The following is a 26,391-nucleotide window of genomic DNA, read 5'->3' as shown; positions in this document are numbered from 1 at the left end:
TATGACGTGTGTTGACCCATAGTGACAGTGCTTTTGATAAATGAACGCCTGTACCTACATGTAGAATCAGATAGAGGCTCCCAGTAGGATGCCTAAAGAGAAGGCAAATAAAGTGTTAACCCTTTCCCGCATGATTGTGCCAAATTGTCCCTTTATCTATTCCCGCATGATTGTTCCAAATTGTCCCTTTATCGATTCCCGCATGATTGTTCCAAAATGTCCCTTTATCGATTCCCGCATGATTGTGCCAAAATGCCCCTGCGTTGTTTATGGTTATTTATTTTCATACCTGTTACTTTTTTATTCGCAACAAATGCTTTTTTGTATAGTGTAAACATCGATTGATATATAAATCGAAAAAAAATACTATGTTTCTATTTAAAGATTTTCGATAAATCTTGAATGAAATGTATTGGGGTCAAACGCGTGTTCGAAGTTCATCGCGCATGCTTGGAAGCGTTCTTTTCCATGGAAAACTACCAAGTATGTCATCATATATTTATATCCACCAATAATAAAATAAAACTATTGATAGAGCCCGTGACGTCACAGGTCATGGTGCAGGGTCGTGTTATTGTCGGAATCTTTTGATGCTAAACAAACACGGGCATTGTTTTCGTCTGGGTCGTAAAAACAGGGGACATTTTGTCACTTCTGTTTCTTTACGGAATGCTAATCCCGTCATAAAAATACGCCCCTACTTCCGTTGATCAAAGTAAGTATATTGTTATGAATACACAGAAATAAACATCTGTTGAGACAAGCGAAGAATACACAATAATATTTTGGTACATATTCAGTCGATTTGCCATTGAATTTCATAACCGAATTTCGGCTCTTATTGACAACTTTAAAACCTACATCTACTAAGTTATGGCATTTAATTTTGACAGCGATGATGACGCGTCGGTATTTTCCGGCTTTGGTGAGAGTGACATCGGGTCTGACGTCAAGTTACCAACCGAGGCACTCGAGCACGAGGAGAGTGAGACGTCTGATGACGACGTGTCTGATGATGAACCCGTACATGCTGATGGCTGGACATCAAATTTCACTGATGTGCCGGTGTGTTTACCCAACTTATATTTATAAAACGAAACATGAATGAATGACTGATAGATATATGCAATTTAAATCATAAAAATAGATCCCAGAATAATTCACAACAGTTATGAATTGCAAAGTTCATATTGCTTTCTTCGGTTTATAATAATAAAAATAATAATAATAACAATAAGAAGAAATAATAATAATAAAAGAAATAATAATAATATATTATAATAATAATAATAATAATAATAATGAAGTAACTTATAGTAACTGTTAGTAGTAGTAGTAGTAGTAGTTGTTGTTATAGAAGATATAGTAGTAGTGGTAGTTGAAGTAGTGCGTGGTATTAGGTGTAGTAGGAGTAGGAGTAGTAGTATTTTTATTTACTTTAAATTTAGTAAAAAAAACATAGCATAGGAAAAGTCATAAATTACTTCCTATTTTACACTTTTTTTGTACTTTGTTCCATTTTCAAACATTTTTTTATATCTTTGCAGATTGATGACTTCACAGAGACACCAGGGCCAAACTTCCCCGATGACTTTGATGTGGACCACGCAACACCTCTTGACTATTTCTGGCTTGTATTCCCAATCCAGCTCATCACCCTGATTGTCCAGCACACCAACGCCTACGCCCAGTGGGTCCAGGCCAGGGATGGTTTTGACTCCTTCTGGCATGAGACTTCGGAGGCTGAGATGAGGGCATTTCTGGCCATCAACGTCCTGATGGGCATCCAGCAGCTGCCAGAGATATCTATGTACTGGTCATCCCCTTCATTGGCAACCCAGGCATCATAGGAACAATGACATGCAACCGTTTCCAGAAACTAGACCAGTACTTCCATGTGTCTGACAGGGCCTCTGAACCAAGGTGTGGTGACCCTGGGTATGACCGCCTGTTCAAGGTCCGTGAAGTTATGACAGCTGTTATGGACTGTTTCAAACGTGCATATACATTATCTAAAGAAGTTGCTGTGGATGAGGCAATGATAAAGTACTCTGGCAGACTGTCTTTTCGGCAATACATGCCTAACAAACCCATTAAACATGGAGTAAAAGTGTGGATGCTGTGTGACAGCCGAAGTGCATACTTATGGAACTTTGATGTGTACCTTGGCCGCCAGGACAGGACTCATCATGACCTCGGTCATGATGTGGTTATGAACTTAACTCAGGGAGTGCAGAATTCTAAACGCCATATATATTTCGACAATTTCTTTACGGGATTACCACTCTTGGAAAGCTTGTTAGGAAACGGATTGTACGGTTGTGGGACAGTTAGAGAGAATCGTATTGGTTTTCCGAAAGATCTGAAGAAGCCAAGGGATGTTCGGCAGCGGGGGGAGTTCAAGGTGCTTCAGAAGGATGCTGTGGTGGCAACCGTATGGAAAGACAAACGTCTCGTCTATCACCTATCCACGTTGAGCCAGCCTGCGGACATACGAGATGCCAGGAGACGCGTTTTAGGCAACCATCTAGAACTTCAACAGCCACACACTGTTTATGCTTATAATAAATTTATGGGTGGAGTGGACCTACATGACCAATTCCGGGCGAAATATAACATTGGACGCTGTGGTAAAAAGTGGTGGCGCTACATATTTTGGTTTATTTTAAATTGTTCTATTGTGAACGCTGGAATATTGTATCAGCAAGCCGCAACCAGGCGAACGAAGAAGCGAAGGTTTACGAACCTCAACTTCAGAGAAGAGCTTCTCATGGACTTAATCGGAGGATATTCGAAGAAGCATTGTGCTGTTGTAGAGCAGTTGCAACCCCCTCGTGTGGCTGATGGGAATCAGGGATTACATGTTAATGTCCGTTTGTCTGGAGGAAAGACAACATGCAAATATCACAGTCGTTTTTTGAAGACCACTAACATTCCTCGAGTTGTGTATGGCTGTGCTGTTTGCTTAGTGCATTTGTGTAAGGAATGCCACATGCCCTATCATGAGGCAGTGCGTGTACAGAGGGCTCCTGCCAGGCCATGAACTGTTGAATTGAAATAGTATTTACTATATATTTCAATATTCAATGAACAATTCAACATGTATATATTTTTCCTTGTTTGTTGTGTACATAAAAGTGTATTATAGGTTTAAAAATTGAATTAATTCAATTTTCTTTTTAAAATACTCATCTTTAAAACCATGTTTGTTAAGTTTTGTATATTACTGTGTATAAATAAGTTTATAACATTGAATAAATTGAAATTAAGTTCACATGTTTTTTTATTTTGTTTTAAATATATGTTTGAATGCAGAAATAATGGGACTAGAAAGTAAAAAATTATACCACTGAATTATTTTTTTATTCTCTACAAACTTTGTATTTATAAATAATAGATAAAACCTTGAGAAATACTAGAAAAATAAATTAAAAGTGCACAGGGGGCAATTTTAGTGGCTTATAAAATGAAATGAATGATAATTTCTCAACTTTTCACAAGCATTTATGTTTGATGGTAAATATAATGAACAAATAATTTAGACATGAGAAAATAAGTTGTATCAATAGATTGGAAATTTAATTCTCTACAAACATTACATTGACCACTAAAAGATCAAATGAAAAGAAACACTAGAAAAGTTTGTTTGAAATGCATGAGGGTCAATTTTCCAATAATTTCCAATAAATCCATATGCAGTAGGGGTACTGATAGGGACACCTTATCTATTGGCTTCTGGTTATCAATGTACTGATAAGCCATGCACTGGCTGGCCTAATATGGCTTGGTTTACATGAGGTAAAGGGTTAATGACTAGTTTGAGATCCATCCCTATGAATTTTTTATTTCATGTACACAATGTCATGTACTTTTGATTTTGAATTTTGAGCTATGCATTTTCAATTACATTTGTATGTTGAATACATGAACATCTAATATCTCATGATGCACTCCGAAACATTTAAAACAGAAGTCATAAACATATCACTTCTGTTTCATATCAAGGGTTCTGTGATACAGCTAGGCTGCAACAAAATTCAAGGAGATTTCAAGGACCTTTATTCGAATTTCAAGGACTGTCTTAAATTACAAACTATGAGAGAAACACATTTTTTCAAAGAATAATTAATAGCACACTATGAAATAAACACATATTTGTGACATAGTAACCCATCAAAAATGTAATTGTCCTTTCAGGTTTTCAATGCATTGTCTAATTTCTCTGAGAGATAATTAAGCATAGCTCTGTTCTCTTTTGCCCTCCTATAACAGTTTGAATGGAATGGAATGGTGAACATTTCTAGGGTATAACTGGTGGTACTGGTAGGCAGATTTCTCTCATGTTTTTCCCTGACTAAGTGTAGAATTTTAGGGCAGACTGGCCCATTGAACTGACGTCAATAACTTTACTGCAATGTTAAACACATTGCTTTGAGTAAATTTTCGTGTTCATACCAGTCTACATGGTATTAGCAAAAAGCCTTTTTTTTGTTGAAAATGGCAGACATTACAGCTAAAACGAAACCAGAAACAGAAAAAGATTGAACCAGTGTCAATGTAGATATGTACCACTGGAGTTTCAAATCTGTACCATATTTGTACCGTCACACCCACACCAAAGATTCGAATGGCAAAGAGTTACAAGCAGAGCATCCACTAAGATGGAAGCTTACTTGGTAAAGATGAACTTTTTGCTACAGACGTTTCATCGCAAACAGAAAAAGGAAATTAAAGGACTGGTTCCAAAAACGCAAGCACTTTTCAAGGCAAATAAACATTCCATGAGTTTTTGCAAATTTTAGGACTATTCATTCAGCAGCCCAAGATTCAGTTACTCTTCAAGTTTATGCAAACCCTGATATCGCAACACTTAACCGTACTTCTGCTTCATATCACAACTTTTTATATCAGTTATTTTGCACAGTACCAAACAACACTAAGGCTGTGTCTGCGTCTTCTATTGAAACAGACAAACTTAAAAAATGAACAGGTCTTATCAATAAGGTTTTACATTTATCACATGGGTGACACATATATTTATATATATCTACTAACAAACAACATTACAATTTACATGACACTTATTAGCTGATACATTATATAATTACTGCATCTCATTCAGGATAATAGCATAAAATTGCAACCGGAGGAAACAGCATGTTGAACTAGGCGTTAGTAGAGGCTCAAATTGTTTGTTCATGCGTTATTTTTTGCTAGGACCCGAGATCAAGATGCAGCTATTATTTTATTAAACCAAATATTTGGTTTAAAACGTACATGAAGTATATTAATCTAGTATACTATAAAAGGAGTGAAAATTGATTCTTAATACTTCATTTAATAAACCGAATGATGGGGATTCCAAGTAATTTTATTTAAATACTGAACATATCATTCAATTTACTCATGCGCATAAGGATCAGTATCATTTATAGACATTTGATAATGGAAAACCAGATATCTATCTTTAGACTTCACGTGAGGATGTCATAAGACATTGTTGCATTACACTTACCAGACATACCTAGTGATGACAAAGTAATTTTACAAATGCAAAATCACACAAAGCATAAAAATATCAATAATGTATCCACAGGAAAATTAAGCTAAAGTCCCTGTCACACTAAGGCTGCATTCCCACGGCATCCAAGAAAATCCAGAATGCCAATCTGCGCACAGTGGAATTGCAAGCATGGCAATGGCATTGCCAGTGAACGCGTTGAAATCACAAAGAATACCGAGCGAAAGCGTGCACTTTGAGCATGCCCAAAACAACCACCGTTGCTAAGCGTTCTGATAAGTGCACAGTGGGGTCGCCAAGAGGTAGCTGTAGCAGCGCAGTTAAGTCTCCTACAATGCCACCGGATCGCCCCGGGCCCGCACAGAGTTCGCAGTGCCAACACAATGGTTATCGGTGGCACTTACTCAGCGATCTTACATCGTTCTCCGAGATGACACTGCGACACCAGAGTTTTATTTTTCTAACTGTGCTCTTACAAGGATTGTAATGAGCCGCCACAGTGATCATTGTGCCTCTTATGCACTTCTACTGCCTCAATCGGCATGACAATGAACAAACCAAACAAAAGAGTACAGTAAAAACCCTCTAATCAGACCACCTATGGGACTTAATCGACTTAATAGCAGGCTGGTCTCATTACCAAGTTTGTGCTAATACGGTTTTAAATGGTCAAGTGGTGGAATTCACTAGATTTCTACTATGTACAAAGATGTAAAATATGAAAAAAAATAAAAAGAGGAAAGTTATACAATTTATTAATTTGCATCATAAATTGCTTGAATAGCATGTATTAAAACAACACAGTTCAATGTCCTGTGATTATATTTTCACAGTAAGTCCCCCTGAAAATCCAATTAAAAGCATTAAAGTGACACTGTTATTCAAAATCAATACATACACATGTATAACAAACACACTTTTGAGTGATATACACTTAACTACCTCCTAAATAATGCATGTATGGAAAATATTTAATTACTGATAACAAGATTGCAATCGTGTATTTAATAGATGAAAACGCAAACATATTAAATGATTGGTGAGTGCTAAAAGATTTACTGCCAACTACTGTCGTCTCATAAGGTATAAATACCACGTTTTCTGCTCCTTTCTTTCAAATTAAACTCAATATCCTTCATAAAAAACTTTTTCTACATTTATTCATCCTTTTTGGTATTTCAAAGCACTCGTATTAATTGTGATCAATCTTGTTTGGGAGTAAGAGTGTATCTTTAAATCAATGAATTATCAAACAATTCCGTGTTTTTCACTCTAATCTTGACATATGATATCATAAAGCAGCTACTTGTTGTCGCAATGTGGTCGGTGATTATCCTTAAGCCGGGACATGTGTCAAAAACTTCTTTGTATTGCGTGTCAATCGAGGTGTAAAGACACAAACATGTATTGTGCCAAGGCTATGACAATTATATAAACGCTCAGTCTGTTTTCCTATCAATAAATTGCATGCAGTCTCATTAACGGATCAATTTAATATGTGATAAATTAAAAGGGACTGGATTAAGTGGTTGCCTTACTGAATAACGGGGTGCCCGTTTTTTTCGGGGTTTATGACCATTGAATTATAGAGGAAAAAGATCGGGTTTAAAAAATGGGGCTTATGCGCGGGATGGTCGTAAAATCGGAGTGGTCACATATAAGGGTTTTTACTGTATAAAGAATGATATATGCCAATTAACACAACGGCAAATGCAAAAAAATCGCCTGGTTAATGAGGTAATGGTGGTGATTTGCTTCTGTTTGCAGCGGGCATTTATCTTTCCCTGCCTTCCTCCTTTTTTGGCAAGCATGATCTCAACTTTTTGAGAGCAAATTGAAGAATTGAGAACTAGAGATATTTATTTGATAGGTTGTGCAAAAAATAAGCCAGTTCCATAAAAGCGCAAGGCACATGCAGTGTGCGCGCCGTGACAACTTGATGCATGCAGTGGAAGCCCGTGACAGCACCATGAGAGCGCAGACAATTGCCAACAAGAACTGTATGAATGCAGTAGAACGCCATGGAGCTCCATAGAAACGCCTAAATTGCTGTGACATCGTCATCATCATGAAAAATATTTTTCCTGTGATCTCAAGGCGCTCTGGGACATTTAATGTCGTGCAATCACATGCAGTGGCAACGCAGCTAGGTGTTACAGGGGTTTTAACAAAATTGTCTCGCATCATGATTTAAGAATATTTTTTTTAATCACAGCAATTAAACTATACACTGTTTGATTAGTTTTCAAAAACAAAAACATAAATATATACATTTTCGACAATTTTGAAACAGTCAGTACTATTCAAGTGCTATGCAGGGGGTATTTTTCAATTTTGCAACACATCCATTTGCGTCTAAAATTACACAAAGTTACGCTATGTTAACATTGTTGTTAAAAAATAAAACCAATTAGTAACACATGTTTTCCATGATACATATTAAACATGAGCAAACCAAAAAATTTGCACAAAATTTGCAGGCTTATGAAAAGAAAATGAGGTCCCCATCTCTGTCATAAATCCCATACTCTTTTCAATTGTCTCTACGAGAAGTTGTTGAAAATGAGAAAAACAGAGCCAAAATTACAAAAAGGTGCCAGATTATAACATTATTATTCTACCAATCCGCCCCACTTATTTTTCGAAATTTGAATATATTATGGCTCTTGCCTATTCTTATGCATTTTGTTCAGCATGAGATAAAATGGACTGCGTCAGAAGGGATTCTTTAATTCTATCCAGCCCTTCATATGAAACATACTGTTTCAAGCTTGCTGGCAAAGGAAGCTCATGTAGTCTGTTTTCAAAGTTCTCATCAAACTTCAAAGGCCCTCTGATACAGATTCGACACTGTTCCTTTAGGGACCTAGGTTGTGTGGCTTTGCAAAACATCAGATTGCAGAGTTCAGGCAGTTTGTTAAGCACCGGTGGGAAATACTTTTTACGAACCCAATCTTCGACACTCACGTTGTACCCAGCTTCCATCATGAGAAACAAGAATTTAATATTGTTCTTAATCGCTGCAATATTAAAAGGTGTTTTGTTGGGTTCATTTGGTAAATACATATCTGCACCTATTTTGATGAGATACTTAGCCGTTTCAAACTCTCCATAGTACACTGAAAGGTAGAAGGCTGTATTGCCACTTATTGTTAATTCATTCAGCTCTACTCCTAAACTAACAAGAAGTTTCAAAATCTCGATCTTCCCACTACTAGCCGCAATGTGCAAAACATTTTCTTCGTCCTTAGTTACTTTTGTGAGTGAAGCACCTGCTTGCAACAAAGTTTCTACAACTGATTTATGACCATAGCAAACAGCTGTGTGAAAAGCAGACCAGCCATCCCGATCAGTTCTGTTGATCTCAGCACCATGTTTCAACAATACTTTGCACACTTCAGTATGGCCTAAACATGTAGCTGCATGGAGAGGAGTAAAGCCATCACTCTGGGCGATATTGACCAACGCTCCCATCTGGATAAGATAATCTGCCATATCAGGATTTCCGTAGGTCGCTGCCCAATGCAGCGATGTTCTCTGATCATCATCTCTACTGTTAACATCTGCTCCATAATCTAGCAACCTCTTGGTAAAATCCACATGACCCTTGGATGCAGCTATGTGCAGAGCATGTCTTTTCCAGATGTCATTGTCTGCCATTAACAAGTCAACACCACCTTCTACAAGAATATCAAGGATATCAACAAAGCCATGTTGTGCTGCTAGACAAACTGGAGTTTGTCCTTCCAGATTGAAATTTGGTGACATTCCACGATCATGGATAAGATCATGCACAATGGCATAGTTGTGATTATCTATGGCATCCAGAAGAAGCATGTGCTCCTTATATACATCACAGACCCCATCACCTCTCAGTGGCTGAGATATATAATCCTCGTCATCCATTGAGACTGAAAAGCTGAAAAACAGATATTTAATATAAAAATATAGAAAAACAAGACAACATACTGGACTTCTCCCGCCTTTACGTCGCAGATGAAACTATAATCAAACCATTTTTTCAAAAGGTCTTATAAAAACATGGAAAAATAATATAAGTACAGTTGAACACCATTAATCCGAAATTGTAGCGAACCAAAAAAAAAATTCCGAATAGCAATATTTCGAATTATTTCGGATTAACAATTTTCAGAAAATGACAGCGTTCGCGAATTATAGATAACGTTAAATACTAAGTCGTGAAGATTGCAATGTCGGTTACACGTTACCAAAACAATACATTTGGTTTGAGTGATCTTTCGTATACAAAAAATATTTGTTCACTTATTCTTTATTAAACAACATAAACATTCAAAACAAAATGACAGCACATGTATGCATTCGGAACATAGCACAGATTGTTTGGTAGCGGGTCAAGTGAGCAATGAGGCAATCGAATTTGATGAGATAGACATTTTCGAATGATATTCAGGTTGTGTTAACAAGCAATTGTATACATACTACATCACCAAAATGAATCGCTCATTATATGCCATCGATGTTTGTAACATACGCATGCTCAATGTCATTCTTTAACAAGCGCTAATTATGCTCCATTGTCACCTCAAGCCGATGCCCGAGTGCATTCAAAGTAATGTGTGAGAAAAACTATGACATGTTCGAGTTCGAACTAAGAATTGATAAATAGGTGTGAAATACCAAATCGGGACTGTATTTTTTACTTCGGAATAGCGATTATTTCGGACTAGCGATTTCGGATTAAAGATTAAAAAATTTAGTTAAACAAAGAAGGAGTAAAATCAGGACCGAAAAATAATTTCGAAATAGCGATAATTTCGGGAAAACGGTGTTCGGAATAGCAGTGTTCAACTGTATTAACAAGAGCATTGCCTGCGGGTGCTTAACGCTTGTCTGATTTATCCTTTTACAGTTTATTTATTTCATATTGTACATTTGATTATAAGTAAACAGGTATTCCATAGTTTGAAAGTGATAGCTTTGTTAGTTTGCATGTAAGTGACCCAAGCACAACACTTAAAAAATCAGACTTGCTAAAAATTACAAAGTCCAAAAATACTAAAATATCGCCAACCCTCCCCCTACCCTTCCAAATGCGTGATTCAAAAAACTGTTTGATATATGCAAGTGCATCTTCCCTTTATTGTCTGTGAAAAAATTTTGAAATCAATCCAACAAAAATTGAAGAAGCTATATCAAATTCTCAAAATTCATGTTTTTTACCCAAAATAACAGGTGAGAGTCAGCATCTTTAGGGTACAATGTGAAGAAGGGTATTGATGAACAAGTTCCCCAAGTTTCAAATGATTGTAAAATAATACAGAAATTATGAAAAACAAAAAAATACATAAAAAATTATATATTTAAATAATTTTGATAAAAGGTTCACATAAGGAACATTTCTATGGGAATATTTTGGAATTAGGCCAATGGATTCTGAAGAGAATTTTAAAGACGTTTTCTGTATAGATAGATATACAGAGGTAACTAGCCCAGCCCCGCCCCTGGAAATCATGTTTTTTAATGAATCAACATGGGGTGAAGGAATTTGACAGAGGGTCACCTAAGAAACATTTCTTTGAAATCTGACCAACAGTTTCTGAAGAGAAGATTTTCAAAGTTTTCTATTTGTACATATTATGAAAAGTAGCCCCACCCCCTGAGGGTCACGCTTTTTACAAAGCAACATGGGGTGAAAGAATTTGATACAGGGTCACCTTAGAAGCATTTCCGTGGAATTATGTTGAAAAAGATTCAAGGAACCACTTTGATTGAAGGAATCTAAAAGAGGACCACCTGAAAAACATTTCTGTTAAGTTTGATTGAAATTGTCAAGGTTGTTTAGGAAGAGATGTTGTTTGAAGGAAAATGTTGACAACAAACAGATGGCGGACAACCACCCTATCACAATAGATCATGTGGCCACTCTGTGCTCAGGTGAGCGGATAAAGAGACATTAAAATGTTATTATAAATTATTATCTGTAACAGGCTTGAGATCTTACAACCAGACAAAAATATAACAGCACTTTTCTTATTTCTCATTAAATTTTGGTAACCTTTCTCTTTCTTATCTGCTCTTATCTTCTTGGTCAATTCTTAACCATTGTGTAAGTCAATTCATAACTGTTAAAAAATCAATTGGTCATATTGTAACCATTTTACAATATGTTGCAACATGATTAAATATCTATACCTTGATGGGATTTTTTAATTTTTCTATTTGTGTCGAGTATTCGATATTAAGATATAAATTGGAAAAAATTATTTACACTCAAGGTTTGGGCCATATTTTATATATATACAGTATACAAAGGTATACTAGTACATTGCATACAAATATAAGTAGAAGTATGAAAGTGTTCAATTATGTCTGGGACACATGGATTGAGAACATCGTGGGTTCCCGCTAACTGGACTGTGTATGGAAAGCCAATCTGTACAAATAGTGACTCAGAGGGGTGGAACAGACACCTGAACATCCGCCACCAGAGCCCCACTACATATAATGTATTGGTAATAATCCTACACAAAGAGGCGACCTATGACTATACGAAAGTCAAACAGTCTGTTGATTAACTGAAGAAACACCAGGAAAAAAACAGTCATGCAAAAGTGAAATGTTCGCAACATGGTCAGAATACGCTCTAGGGTGCATGTCTCTGTACAAGTTGTTCAAGCTCAAGCACTTGTCTCCTGTTAACAGCAAATAAACAATTCATGTGCAATGTGTTATTTTCAAAAAGATTAACTTGTTACCATACAATTTACAAACATATCTTTATCCATTCTCATTCGTTCAGTGCTAATTGCAAGTTTGACTGTTTATTTGGTTTGTTATTTAGTTAATCTTGTCATCATTTATGTGCTTGAGTCAGTAGATGATGTACATTTGAAAAGCAATGTTTTTTAGCTCGAGTATTCGAAGAATAAGGAGGCTATACTACTCGCACCAGAGTCTGCGTTAGCGTCTGACTTAAGTTTTAGGGCATGTTGGCATTTTGCTTTTTAACTCCAATACACTTCATTCAAATCAGTTAATACAATGTACTTCACAGTTTTTCAGGACCATCACACAATGAGGTTACATAATTCCTGATTGACTTAGGAAAAGGTTAAAGTTGAAGGGCATGTTGGGAGTTTTACTAATAACTTTTATAAGTCTTTTATACCCTTCCTTCAATTGACTGAATACTTCGCGCAGTTTTTGATGACTATCTATCAATTAGGTTACATGACAGCATTTTATCCTCAAATACAATTTATGGCCCTTGATTGACGTAGGAACCTCAGTTCAAGTTTTAGGGCACAATGTGTGCGGGTCAAGTTTTAGGGCATGTTGGGATTTTCACTTATTACTTCTATACTCTTCATTCAATTGACTTAATACTTAACACAGTTGTTAACGGTCATCACATGGTTAGATTTCATAACTCTGTATTATCCTAAATACAAATTATGGTCCTTGAAATTGTTGTAAGTTTTTGGCAACTTTGGGTCTTAACTCAAATTTCAAAAAACTGTTTTACTTTACACAGTAGAAATCACAGAAATGGGTTACATAACTCCATATTGACCCTAAATACATTTTGGCCCTTGCTTTATTTTTCCTTTTTTTATTGCTTTTGACAGGCACATTTTTATATTCTTACCAGGAAGCCTGGTTATTAGAATGATGTAGGTTGTTGTTCAGGCAGGCTGGCAGGAGGCCCGCGTCTAACTCACCTTTGGTATCAAGTAATTTTAGGTAGGTTTGTCATATACAGACCAAACTTATTATAAAGGAAGAGTTTATGGAGACCATTCATTGGATTGCATTGGGGAACCTAAGGTCAAGGTCAATGTCATTGTTGCAAAAATAGAAAAATGGTTGGTACTGAATAACCTTAGTTAGGGTTGACATATTCAGACCAAACTTGGTATATACAAATGTAGCAGGTCTTTTTCTGCCCATTTTGAGAAGAAAAAAAACCTAGACATTATTGGAAAATTTGCATTGCGAAATATACATGTAGGAAGAAATTATAGAGACCTTTCATGGGTTTGCGTTTGGGGCCCCCAGGGTCAAGGTTACTGTTACTGAAACAAGAGATGTTTGTCAAACATTATGCCCCCTGAGCGCCAAGTTGCCAGAAATATTTGGACAATTGAATGAAATATGCATGGACTGAAATGACAGCTGATTTGTCATTGGATGCATATGAGGCAGGTCATCTACTGGTCATACCTAATCTTCATGTCAAGTTTGATGACCATAGGTCCGGGAATTGTTGAGTTATCACTCGGACAAGCTTTGGTCTTCCAACAGACCGACCGACATGTGCAAAGCAATTATATAACCCCTCTGCTTCGAAGGGGGGCATAATTAAACTAGATGTTCACTGAAAACTGATACTTCAACTCATGCATTTAGTGACATATAAATTTCTACTGTCTACTATATAAGAAAATAAAATATGGACAATCAGAAAACCTTTTTTCAGCTTACAGTCACACTGACCTTGACCTTTGACCCACTGACCTCAAAATCAATAGGGTTCATCTGCTGGTCATGACCAATAAGCCTACCTAGTATGAGGTCCCTGGGTCAAAGCGTTCTCAAGTTATTGATCGGAAACCGTTTTTCATGTTAAGGTCACACTGACCTTGACCTTTGACCTCAAAATCAATAGGGTTCATCTGCTGGTCATGACCAATACACCTACCAAGTATGAGGTTCCTGGGTCAAAGCGTTCTCAAGTTATTGATCGGAAACCGTTTTTCATGTAAAGGTCACACTGACCTTGACCTTTGACCCACTGACCTCAAAATCAATAGGGTTCATCTGCTGGTCATGACCAATAAGCCTACCTAGTATGAGGTCCCTGGGTCAAAGCGTTCTCAAGTTATTGATCGGAAACCGTTTTTCATGTTAAGGTCACACTGACCTTGACCTTTGACCCACTGACCTCAAAATCTATAGGGTTCATCTGCTGGTCATGACCAATACACCTACCAAGTATGAGGTTCCTGGGTCAAAGCGTTCTCAAGTTATTGATCGGAAACCGTTTTTCATGTAAAGGTCACACTGACCTTGACCTTTGACCCACTGACCTCAAAATCAATAGGGTTCATCTGCTGGTGATGACCAATACACATACCAAGTATGAGGTCCCTCGGTCAAAGCGTTCTCAAGTTATTGATCGGAAACCATTTGGTATTCCGACCGACCGACCGACAGACAGACAGACCGACCGACCGACCGACATGTGCAAAACAATATACCCCACTTTTTTCAAAAGGGGGCATAAATAGAAAAACAGATGGTACTGAATAACTTTAGTTAGGGTTGACACATTGTGAATTTGGTATATAGGAAGAGTTTAAGGATACCTTTTATGGGATTGCGTTTGGGGCCCCTTAGGTCAAGGTCACTGATATTAAAAAAAGTAAATCGTTTGGTACTGAAAAACTTAAGTTATACCTGCCGTCCACTAGGCCCCCAAAGGGTTCCCGAAAGCGGAATTCGAAAAATTGGGATGATTCGTTATGCCTTCGCGATGTTCTGGAACCCTTCCGTGTCATTCCTTAACACTTCTGGTAACCATCTGGCCAAATCGGGATCGAAAAAACTTTGGCATCCAAATTTTAAACTTTTTAAAATTTGGACGCCGAAGGTTTTATTTGGGACGGCTTCGGGATCTTCGGAAAACCATCGGAAACCACTCGAGACGTTCGGGAACCCATCGCCATTAACTTGGCATCTTCGGAAAGCCTTCTGCGAGGCTTCGTAATCTTTTAGCCATACATTCCTTCAATTCAGAATCATTAAAGATCTGGAAGTCTGACATGAAGCCCATGCCCCCAGATCACACCAGATAACTTTTAGTTTGCATCGACAAACGCCAGAAGGACTATGCTAAAGAAGCCCTTGTAATTGTGATACAAACTTCCCGAACTCGGTGGCTTCTTGGTTTCCACATGTTTGCCATCGAGGGCACCAAGACTATGAGGCTTGTTCCACCTTCTCTTTAATTGGGCGGCCACTTCACACCAGGCCTCTGGAGTAGTGGGAATGGCCAAAACGTCATCCTTATACAGAAGCAGAGCAGTACACACTTCTGGGATGAAATGGCATACACTTCCTGCAGCAACACGGAAGTAATATGCCAAGGTGGCGTACGTGTCCTCAGATGCCATGCACCTCAGCGTCATCGCAAGCTTTAGATCAGCATGAAGGACATCATGGAACCTTGTGTACTTTTTCTGAATGTGAGGCATTAGACGCTGGAGTATGTCGTCAAACATTGTTGGTGTGATCCTGAAATACCGTTTGAAGAGTCTTCATCTCGGAGTTCTTGCATCAATGTATTGTACTGTCTATAGTGAAGCCTCCTGTCGTCTGTGAGCCAGGGGCGGACCCACCATCGAAGACATCTTCTTCTTCTCTGTCTCAAAAACAATGCCAAGGCAAGCATGGCTTCCATTTCAGCTTGGATTTGAGACTGAAGAACAAGCTGAAGGCCTTAATTATTCATGCCCCATGGTGTCTTACTAGCAACTGATAACAAAATAGTAGTTTGGCATCGTTTATATACCCCGACTTTCAACTCCGCAACATTTCAGCATTCTATCGCCAACGATCGGCAACTCTTACGCATGATCTGCAATGTTACCCCAACCATTCCGCAGGATCGGGAAACATTCGGGAGTCTATTCCAGAACTGTCGGTATTCTTCTGCATTGCATTCGGTTACTTCGGATAGGTTTCAGCGTTTATACCGCAACCTTTCGTATGCCACTCCACGAATGCATGCGAATACATGCCGAACGAGCCCGATGGCAAAGCTCCGCCCATTTATTGATATATGATCCCGAAAGGTTCCCGAAACTAGCAAAATTTTATCGCCAACCCTTCTGCAAAGCATCGGGGCTGTAGTGGACGGCAGCTATTAGGGATGACATATTGTGACCAAAAGAGTCTTTTTATTCAGGATGGTCCATCTTTTGGCGAAGTTGTGGCGTTTATAGCAGGTTGACGTGTATTTTCAACAGGCTTTCATGTCTACCTTCTGATAATATACTTTTGCACAGATGGGAATTTGTCAGAAGTTGGATGTACCACTCCCGCAGACCTGAGACCTCATTTAGTGTTTGATACACCTTTCATTATATTTCGACTGATGGTTATGATATGACCATCTGATTTCTTAACGGTTGCGAATTGACTTAACACAACGGAGTAAATTGACCTGGATTGAGTGAAAGAGAAAGGTTACGAAATGACCAGATCCCTGTGGTTCGAAGACAAAACAATATGTATTCACAGTGGCTTGATTTTTCCAAATTAAATGTTATTATTGACAATTAATGTGTTGTGACCATGCTCATGGAAATCCAAGATGTGTTCCCATCAGATGATGCAATGTAAAAAAGTCAAGACATGTGCCTGTCATTTCAATTCTATTTTTGGCGAGCATGGTGTAAACATTTATTCGCAAAATGATGGAATATATAAACAAATTTTAAGAATATTTGTGTTATCATGAAGATACAGTAAAACTGCGGTCATTTGAACATGCGATCATTTCGAAAACTGGCGGTCAGTCGAGGTCAAAGCATAGTCCCGTTGAGTATTCTTTCTATTTTCACATAAAATATACTGTCAGTGGATTGAAACCTAAATCAGTTGAGACGTCGGGCCCCATTGCCGGTCCCAAATACACAAATCATGCACAAAACCGTATGATTACCTCAATGTCATAATTTCACACATTTTCCCCATAGCATAAATAAACAAACAATTTGCAGGTATTAACATAATCACAAGTTGTAAAAGTTGCAATGACAGATGAAAGGGAATTTGAAAAGGTTTGGAAAAAAACGCTTATCACCGTTAAGGTATGACAGCTTATTCATGATAGGAGCATTTAAGAAAGTAATTGTCAAAGGTAAATGACGAGAACTTAATCATATTGTTATGTTGTTTGTTTAGAAAATGTATTTTTTGTAAAAATAAACCTTACTATAAAATTATATTCATTTATTTGTTTTTCTTTTACATTTTCACATTTAGACAGATTTTGAACATAGGGGCGATTTCCACAAAGCAATATGTAATCGGTGCCGAAGTAGACTGACAACTTGAAACTTTGAAAATACATTGCAAGACATTTTTAACAGATTAAAATGAAAACTTTGGTCGTTTGAAACATTGGCTAACTCAAGGTTTTAGCCTAAAATAGCTAGCTACAATAATGTGCGATCAGGGATTTATTATTTTGACATTCCTTATGTTTCCCTGTAACGAGTCTGCCATCGTAAAAAAAATCATCAAAAGACTTGATGAAGGCCATTTAGGTGGACCAGTCTCTGGTGTCCTCGAGCGATTGCAGTTTTAATGTATATGCTGTCTGGATTAGTAGATACCAGCATGTTGTTTGTATATGATTTTTGTTGTGCAAAATTCAGTGTTCAAACAATATGATACCTATGGGTCTTGGTTTGGCTTATTTCTTCACTTCTCTTATTTAAAGCTACCAGTATCATGTACGATTTTTTCTATTGCATAATTAAAAATGATTTCGACCATTGCAATAACACATTTATTGCTAATAATACATTTAATTTCCAAAATTCAACCCACTGACACTGTCCTTGTACTAGTTGTAGTTCGTTAACTTTGAAACTTTAACTTTTACGAATTAGCCTGTCAGAATAGGCTAAGTTTTTTAAGTTTTAAAGCTTGCAATCATAAACGCCCTCGTAAAAACGCATGTAATAAGGCTAACATTTTTACCATAAACTGACGATATAATAAACCAAGGACAGGAAAGACGTAACTATTCGTCCATCAATTGAGATGTCCGTGATACTTCCTCAAATACGGGTCGGTATGAAATGCATACAACAAAGAAATAGAAAAACGCATACAACAAAGGCAAAGAAGGGTTTTCACATTTGCATACAACATACACAAAGACGGATGTTGAGAAACGCATACAATCACGGACCTATAAACCAGTTCAAAACCAGTTTATAGGTCCATGATACAATATAGAATAAGAACAAAAATATTGACATTGAAATTTTATTGTTTAAATCAATAAATTATTTTCTTTCATGCTTTTCGATGAAATATTGAGTTTTACTGAGTATATATATGTGAAATAACAACAGTGAAAATTACTGCAAAAAATATCAACTTACAGAACTACTTTTAAAATTCTTTGTCGTAACTTCCCCTTAATCAAAACAGAACAGTTTAAAATTTAAAGAAATATTTAATAATTTTAAATAAATATATATTTGGAAAATAACAACTTACCGTTTATTACCGGTTATCTCGTTTTTTAAAGGTTCTCTTCATATTGAAGCTGATCGAATGTTCGAACATTTGCTTTCATACCAAACAAATTAAAGACGAAGACAACTGTTCGAACATAAATATAATTTAATATCATTGTTCAAATGTATTTTGAACTGTTTTTCGTTGTTATACGTAAAACGAGCTTCCCGAAAAATTCACATTACATCTTTCAGATAATCTGATATTTTGTTTACCCTACCAACGCCTCAAAATTTGTCAACAAAGTAGGGGTCACGGACACTACGGACCATGGACATTACGGACCAGACATTACGGACCAGATTTAGGGACACTACGGACCAGATTTAGGGACGTTACGGACCATCTTCAGAAACTTACGGACCATCATTTATAATGTTTCAAAGTAGCGTGACATTCACTCTTTACCTGGAAAACAAACATGTTTTCAAGCGAAACAGACTGGTCTCTGACAGTTAGATGATTGAATATCCATGTATCATGAAAAAACAATCCAAAACTAAAAAAAATGTTTAAAATCCAATATGTATTTATTCAGATCTTGCGGTCAAGAATAACCCGTGAAAGTGCAAGCACTTATTTCCAACGCGGTCCTTTGTTTTTGCTGAAGGGACAGCACGCTGAAGAGACAGTGATGGGATACAAGGAAGTCCGGGTGCGATACCCTAGCTCTTTTTTCGAAGAGACCCCTTGGTTCTTTTACAAGAACTACTTGTACCAACTTTTAACGTCTTGTGATGTGACGCGGCCAGGGGCCCACGACCTCCCGCTCCGTAGGCGGACGCTTAACCATTAGGCCACGGAGACGGTCAAATGAATATCCGCATTTGTTTTGCTAATACATTTGACCTTCCAAATTTTCATTCATAAAATGGCGGCGTAGTAATTTGATTATGTATCCATGCCCCGCTTAAAATAATCAAAGCGCGAGGCGCTGAAAGACTATCTGCGGGCAAATATATGAGAGGTGCAAATTTTATTTGAACTATGGGAATGGGTGAAAGGCACATTGATAAAAGTGAAAAATGTGCCGAGGGCCAAGAGCGCTTTTGCTCACACTGGGCGAGGAAACAACAACATCTTCACCTATTTTATGCCGTCTTGTGTCATTTTGTTTATGTAAGTGTCACTTCAATCGTCGTAACCCCCCCCCCCCTCCCTATGTACATGTATTTAATGTGACAATGCATGCTAAGTATTTTTCGTTGCTTTTATTAGATATCATACGATAGGAAAATACAATACATCATATATCATTTCCTTTAATGAACATACACGTTTTGTTTAAGGAAAATCATTTTTTGGAACATAATTACTGTTCATAAGATATTTTCACTAAAAAACGAGCGAATAATAAACTATAAGAATAAATAGCAGATAACTTTTTCTCAACAAACCGGAAATAGAAAAGTTGACAGGTATAATTTTGAGTGAGGGGCGCTCCACGGGTAGCGGCGTAAATAACACCCTTTTCAAAAAGGGGTTATTAAAAAAATAAAATAATAAAACTCCGAAAAATTGGCGAAAGTGAACTTGAACTTGTAAACAAATATAAATACCTCGGAGTTATTTCCCATGACAAAGGCGATTTTAATTTCACATGCGAAGGCTTATCCAAATGGGCCGGTAGAGCTCTAGGAAGTGTAATCAACACAGTGCATAACCTGAAAGACCTTGGTTTCAAACCATATGAGAAGTTGTATAATTCTTGTGTTGTACCTGTCATGGATTATTGTAGCTAATTACGGGGATTCAAGCAGTTCCAACCCTCAGATAATGTCCAAACCCGTACAATGAGATACGCCCTTGGTGTACATAGATTTGGCCCTGATCCAGCGCTTACTGGCGATACTGGCTGGATCCCAACCCGTTACAGACGATGGATTAACATGCTACACCTCTGGAACAGGCTCGTGCTCATTAACCGGAACAGACTGTGCGCCCAGGTGTTTGAAATGGACTATAACAGGTGCACTTGTAATTGGTCAAGCGAGGTGAAGGAGAGCATGACACACATAGGGCTAGTAGACAGTTTCAATAACATATCACATGTTGATCTCTCCAATGTAAAACATCTAGTGCGGAACCATTATATAAACATTTGGTCAACAGAGGTTAGATCTATGCCGAAATTAAGAAAGTATACGGTATCTGATAAAATTATTACCGATACCGATAACAACGTAAGCACCATAATAAGCCAAAAATGCTGTCAACTAAATTGCACGAGTGTGTTGGGCGGTAGTCATAATTCGCAGTGTATTAATACAAATATGGAAACAAATGGAAACACATATACTCCAGCAGCCTCTTCTCAAGGTGACACTGTGTTCATGTTTGATAAGAAGGGTGTTCGGTGTGCACACTTAAACGTATGTCATTTGCTTCCGAAACTTGAGGAAATTAAATACCACCTTTGTCAATCGTATTCGCCAAATATATTAGGTTTATGTGAAACTTTTTTACACGCAGATATCAATGACAATATGCTGCAAGTTAAGAATTACACGTTTGAAAGGAAAGACCGAGAACATAAAAAGGGAGGGGGTATTCTTGTTTACGTGAACAATAATATACAGTACCGTAGACGTCTAGATCTCGAGGTAAATGACATTGAATCGATTTGGCTTGAAATTAATGGTCTATATTGCAAATCGTTCTTAATCAATTTCATTTATCGACCTCCGAACTCCCAACAAAAATGGATTGACTTATATGATAAGCAGTTAGAAATAGCTGATAGTTCTAATATTGGGTTTCATTTAATTGGAGATTTTAATATCAATTATTCGCCGGAAAGTGGCAAATATAACAACACTAAATGGGCAGATCTTACCACGAAGTATGGCTTGGAACAATTAATCAAATCACCAACAAGAATTTCAAAAAATAACTCTACTATAATAGATCATTTATATACGAATATGAGTAATCATGTAACTGAATGGTGTGTGTCTCACTTATCACTAAGTGACCACTTTCCCGTTTGTTTCACACATTCTATTACAGACAAATTACCAAAATTGGCCCCTAATAGCCATACAGTTATACAATATAGATCTTTTAAGAAATTTGAAAAAGAAGCTTTTCAGGCAGAATTGATGTTTTCAGGACTGGATGAAATAGACTCATTGTCAAATTCCAATGATGCACTGAAAAGATTTTATGAAATTCTAAATGGCATTTTATCTAAACATGCCCCAGTCAAAGATAAACGTGTGAAACGCGAGAATCAGCCTGATTGGTTTACTGAGGAAATTATATCTATAATAAATCACAGGGATAAATGCCGAAAAACTGGCAACATAGACCAGTATAAAATACTTAGAAATAAAGTAACTTCTATGATAAAGAAAAGTAAAAAGAATTTTTTCAACATTGCAATAAAAGACAATAAAAATCCGACATATTTATGGAAAAATCTAAAAGATATTTCACATTTGAATCAATCAACTGTGACAGCATTACCTCATATAATGACATTTAATGAATTTCCGGTTGAAGATCCGTCAAATATTGTAAACGAATTAAACAGTCATTTTGTAAGCATTTCAAACATTATAAATAAAACAAAGTTTTTGAATACAAATTTTAGAAACTTAAAACATATTCTAGATACAAAACTAGGTACAAATAGGTTTGAGATTAAACATATTACCCCTTATGAAGTCCATACTATTATTGATAAATTAAATGTTGGAAAGGCCACAGGCATAGATGGAGTAGGCCCCAAAATTTTGAAGCAATGTGGTGATACTATTACACCTTGTATAGCATCAATTATCAACAGTAGTATAGCGCATGGAGTTTTCCCTGATAAACTGAAAGAAGCACGAGTAATACCAATTTTCAAGTCGGGCAACAAAGAGGACCCCAATAATTACCGCCCCATTTCAATACTCCCAACTATATCAAAAATCTTTGAAAGGCATATAGCGACACAGGTACAGTTGTACTTTGAGAAAACCGATGTCATACACAAAACACAATCTGGATTTAGAAAACACCATTCATGTAACACTGCTCTAATAAGACTTATAGATACTTGGCTTAAAGATGTTGACAGTGGTAAACTAGTATGTGCGATATTTTTGGATTTGAGAAAAGCTTTCGATTTAGTTGATCATGAAATTCTTCTTTATAAATTTAAACTGTATCATTTTTCTGAAATAGCATTGAATTTGTTTAAATCATATCTTGAAAATAGAAACCAAATTGTAAAGATTGGCAAAATTAAATCGCAAAAACTCACTGTTACATCTGGGGTACCCCAGGGTTCCATACTGGGACCCTTGCTTTTTATTTTATACATAAATGATATTGCAGTTATGCATCCAACATTAAATATAGATCTATATGCAGATGACTCAACACTTTATGAATCTGGATATCAGTTGACGGATATTCAAAATAAATTACAACATCATTTAAATTAGGTTAATAAGTGGTGTCAACTAAATAATATGTCATTGCATCCTTCCAAGACTAAATGCATGTTAATAGGGTCTGCAAATAAATTAAAAAACACCGGGAATCTTGAACTTTGTATTAATGATGTTCAAATAGTTAATGTTGTTGTGCAAAAGTTATTAGGGTTGTATATATATAATACACTAAACTGGCATGTGCAAATCGATTATGTTTGTAAAAATCTGAATAAGAAAATTGCACTTCTAAAAAATATAATATATTTCCTCACACCTGATACAAAACGAATGTTTTACAATGCATATATTCTGCCAAATTTTGATTACGGCTGCTTGGTTTGGGGCAAGGGAACCAATTCATATGTGAATAAAATAAATAACTTACAAAAACGAATTGCAAAAATCATACTTGGTAAATCTAAACGAGATTCATCAACAAATCTATTTAAAGAACTAAAATGGCTAAACTTCTCGGATAGATGTAAATACCACGCAGCAGTATTAGTTTACAAGACGTTGAATAGCATGGCTCCATCATATATGTCAGAATTAGTAACAGTTTCAGACAATAATGTATATATGCTAAGATCAATGGCACACAAAGATATTGTTTTACAAACTAGACCTCGTACTAATTATATGAAAGCATCGTTTACATATTACAGCAGAATTGTTTGGAATAATATACCTTTGGAAATACGAGAATCAAAAAACTTTAATACGTATAAAATAAAGGCCAAACAGTACCTCATAGGAAACTTGTGATTATACAAATTGTGATGTTTTATTCATAATTATATTTAACTGAGAGTATCTGTCTAATATTGATTCAACATCATCATCATGTCATCATATGCATCATTATCGTCAGCATCAACAGCATACTTATAATCATCATCATCATCGTCATCGTTGTTAGCATCGTCTTCATGTTTGTCTTATGATTATTTGCCATATTTTCATTCTGTTTCAGAGGGCCATATCGAAAATAAGATTCTGTAGTTTTGTACATGATCTTAATATGTCACCTTCTTAAAATAAAGATATTATTATTATTATTATTATTATTATTATTATTATTATTATTATTATTATTATTCAAGCGATACTTTAAATACGAAAGCTATTTGGACGTCGGCCTGACCAAAAATAAACGTTCTTTGCTGGCCTAATTACGTACTGGTATAACCTTTAAGAATAGAAACTGGGCGGTATCTAGGTGAACCTGTGGATGCAAGACTTTGTAGGCTATGCGATGCCCAAGAGGATGAGAATGAGTGTCATTTTGTATTTAAGTGCTCATTGTATACTTATACAAGAATTTCATGCTTCGGTCCTGTGCTTTCTGAAGATCATTTCATTAATCTTACTGACGTTGAAAAATAAGCGTTTTTAATGAATAACAAAATAAGGCAGTTAGCGAAGTACACTGTGAAAGCTAAGGCTCTAAGAAGAAGTACACTATATGCATAGCATTTACACTTGTATTATTATGTCTTGTGTCATTTAATTTTGTGTTAAACATTTATATGTTTCAAAATTGTATAAACTACCAAGTATACTCATTTAACTGAAGGAAGTTAGATACACACGTTAACTGTTCGGTTATCTGGAAATTATTATGATTACTTTTAGTTTTTAATAGTACACACTATTTGCTAAAGAGAAACAGCACCGCGACTTACAGACTTATATATGTTAATTAGTAGGGATGCCAACGAGTACCCGAGTACTCGAGTACCAAATCACTACTCGAGTACTCGGATTTTATTTTTAAAAATCTAACAAAAAAAATACACGATGTACAACAACAACAACAACAACAACAACAACAAGAAGACAATTTACGGTCCCTCTAATCCCCGCTGTGTACACAATTGACCTCAATCAATTAGTTGACAGTTGTTGTGATAGTTGCAAACTGTCAACAAAGGACCCCTATTTCAAAGTAGCACTGATGTCAATTAGCGAAGTTTTGATAGCGGTACTTTCACCTACACAATTCTATTGTATACCAATTAGAGACCTTTCACCAAACAATGGACGCTAAAGAGCGAAAGAAAATGGACCGTTACGCGAATTGATTTCTTAATGGGCGTATTTTAACTATTTTTGCAATGATTATCACAATTGATTGGTTGATAATTTAAATCAAGAATTATAATTATTAATGAGGTAAACAACAATTACACAGTACGAAAAACTATCATTTTAAAAATAATAATTTGTAGAGTAAACAACTTAACCACTGAACTTCGTATTGTTTCATAAAACATTCAATATCCTGTTTCTGTGGTGTAGTTGGTCCGGTCTTACCTGCAAATATGTTTTTTCGTTAATTTATTAAAGACAGAAAATGTTATGGAAATTTACTTACTGTTGCAAATCACACTTACTGATTCCAGGTTTAACCATTTAAATGATCATGATATGTATAAAGAATGTATTGCTTTAATTCTGATATTATGAACTTTCGATTATTGTCCGATAGTAAATCGGAATGCTTGGTCCGATTCGATTCGATTATCGATAGCAAATGGAGTCCGATTTTCAAACACTAAATTGTTAATATATGTACCAATGCTTGAGAAATGTTAACATTAAGGAAACTTATAGGCTCGATGGGCCGGGTGTTTTAGTCATTTATATTTGTATTGTGAATATCATTTGTGTTATGCACATGTCACTATAATAAACAACTTACTTACTTACTTACATGAATCAATATTGCAATCAATAAAATATGACCATGTAATAACTACAAATTTAATCTAACAGAATTACCAAATTAACTACACAAAATATATATACCTACACTTGAAATAAATTACTCATTTTTCCTTTCAATTTATAATTTCAAAAGGATCATTTCATACATTTGGGATTGTTTGTACTAATTAATGTATTGGATATGGAAATATCAAACGTTGATTTCTGCATTGAAAATTAAACTATGTAATGAAACTTCATTGATAACTTCAACTAATTATCAATTTTAACATCTGAGGTTTATCCCGTAACAAAATATATTAACACTTATCTCTATTTCTCAGTTTGCAATGCTTTTAAGAACAAATCATCAATACAGACCTATTTACAACTACCAAAGAATGGTTGAGTTTTTCATCGTATAATGAA

At 36.1% G+C, this 26,391-nt stretch overlaps 3 protein-coding genes across 4 annotated transcripts; 1 reads left to right on the top strand and 2 right to left on the bottom strand.

Moving 5' to 3' along the window:
* The first annotated feature begins 43 nt into the window (after positions 1-43).
* LOC128213698 (piggyBac transposable element-derived protein 4-like) lies at positions 44-3,223 on the top strand. Of its 2 annotated transcripts, none has more exons than XM_052919706.1 (2): positions 44-1,065; positions 1,548-3,223. In XM_052919706.1, the coding sequence occupies exon 2, from the start codon at positions 1,856-1,858 to the stop codon at positions 3,041-3,043; it is 1,188 nt and encodes a 395-aa protein (XP_052775666.1). In that variant the 5' UTR covers positions 44-1,065; positions 1,548-1,855; the 3' UTR covers positions 3,044-3,223. Both variants share the same exon structure in this region, with proteins under 2 accessions (XP_052775666.1, XP_052775667.1).
* Positions 3,224-3,497: 274 nt separating this feature from the next.
* LOC128214373 (poly [ADP-ribose] polymerase tankyrase-2-like) lies at positions 3,498-18,380 on the bottom strand. Its single transcript, XM_052920797.1, has 2 exons — positions 18,278-18,380; positions 3,498-9,440 (listed from the first exon to the last, which is right to left on the bottom strand). Exon 2 carries the CDS (start codon positions 9,425-9,427, stop codon positions 8,198-8,200), a length of 1,230 nt encoding a protein of 409 aa, XP_052776757.1. The 5' UTR covers positions 9,428-9,440; positions 18,278-18,380; the 3' UTR covers positions 3,498-8,197.
* Positions 15,364-16,222, bottom strand: LOC128215302 (uncharacterized). Its single transcript, XM_052922003.1, has 2 exons — positions 16,155-16,222; positions 15,364-15,799 (listed from the first exon to the last, which is right to left on the bottom strand). Exons 1-2 carry the CDS (start codon positions 16,220-16,222, stop codon positions 15,364-15,366), a joined length of 504 nt encoding a protein of 167 aa, XP_052777963.1.
* Positions 18,381-26,391: the final 8,011 nt, after the last annotated feature.

Source organism: Mya arenaria, chromosome 13, assembly GCF_026914265.1.
Source record: "Mya arenaria isolate MELC-2E11 chromosome 13, ASM2691426v1".
Lineage (NCBI taxonomy): Eukaryota > Metazoa > Mollusca > Bivalvia > Myida > Myidae > Mya > Mya arenaria.
This window is presented reverse-complemented; position numbering and strand designations above follow the sequence as displayed.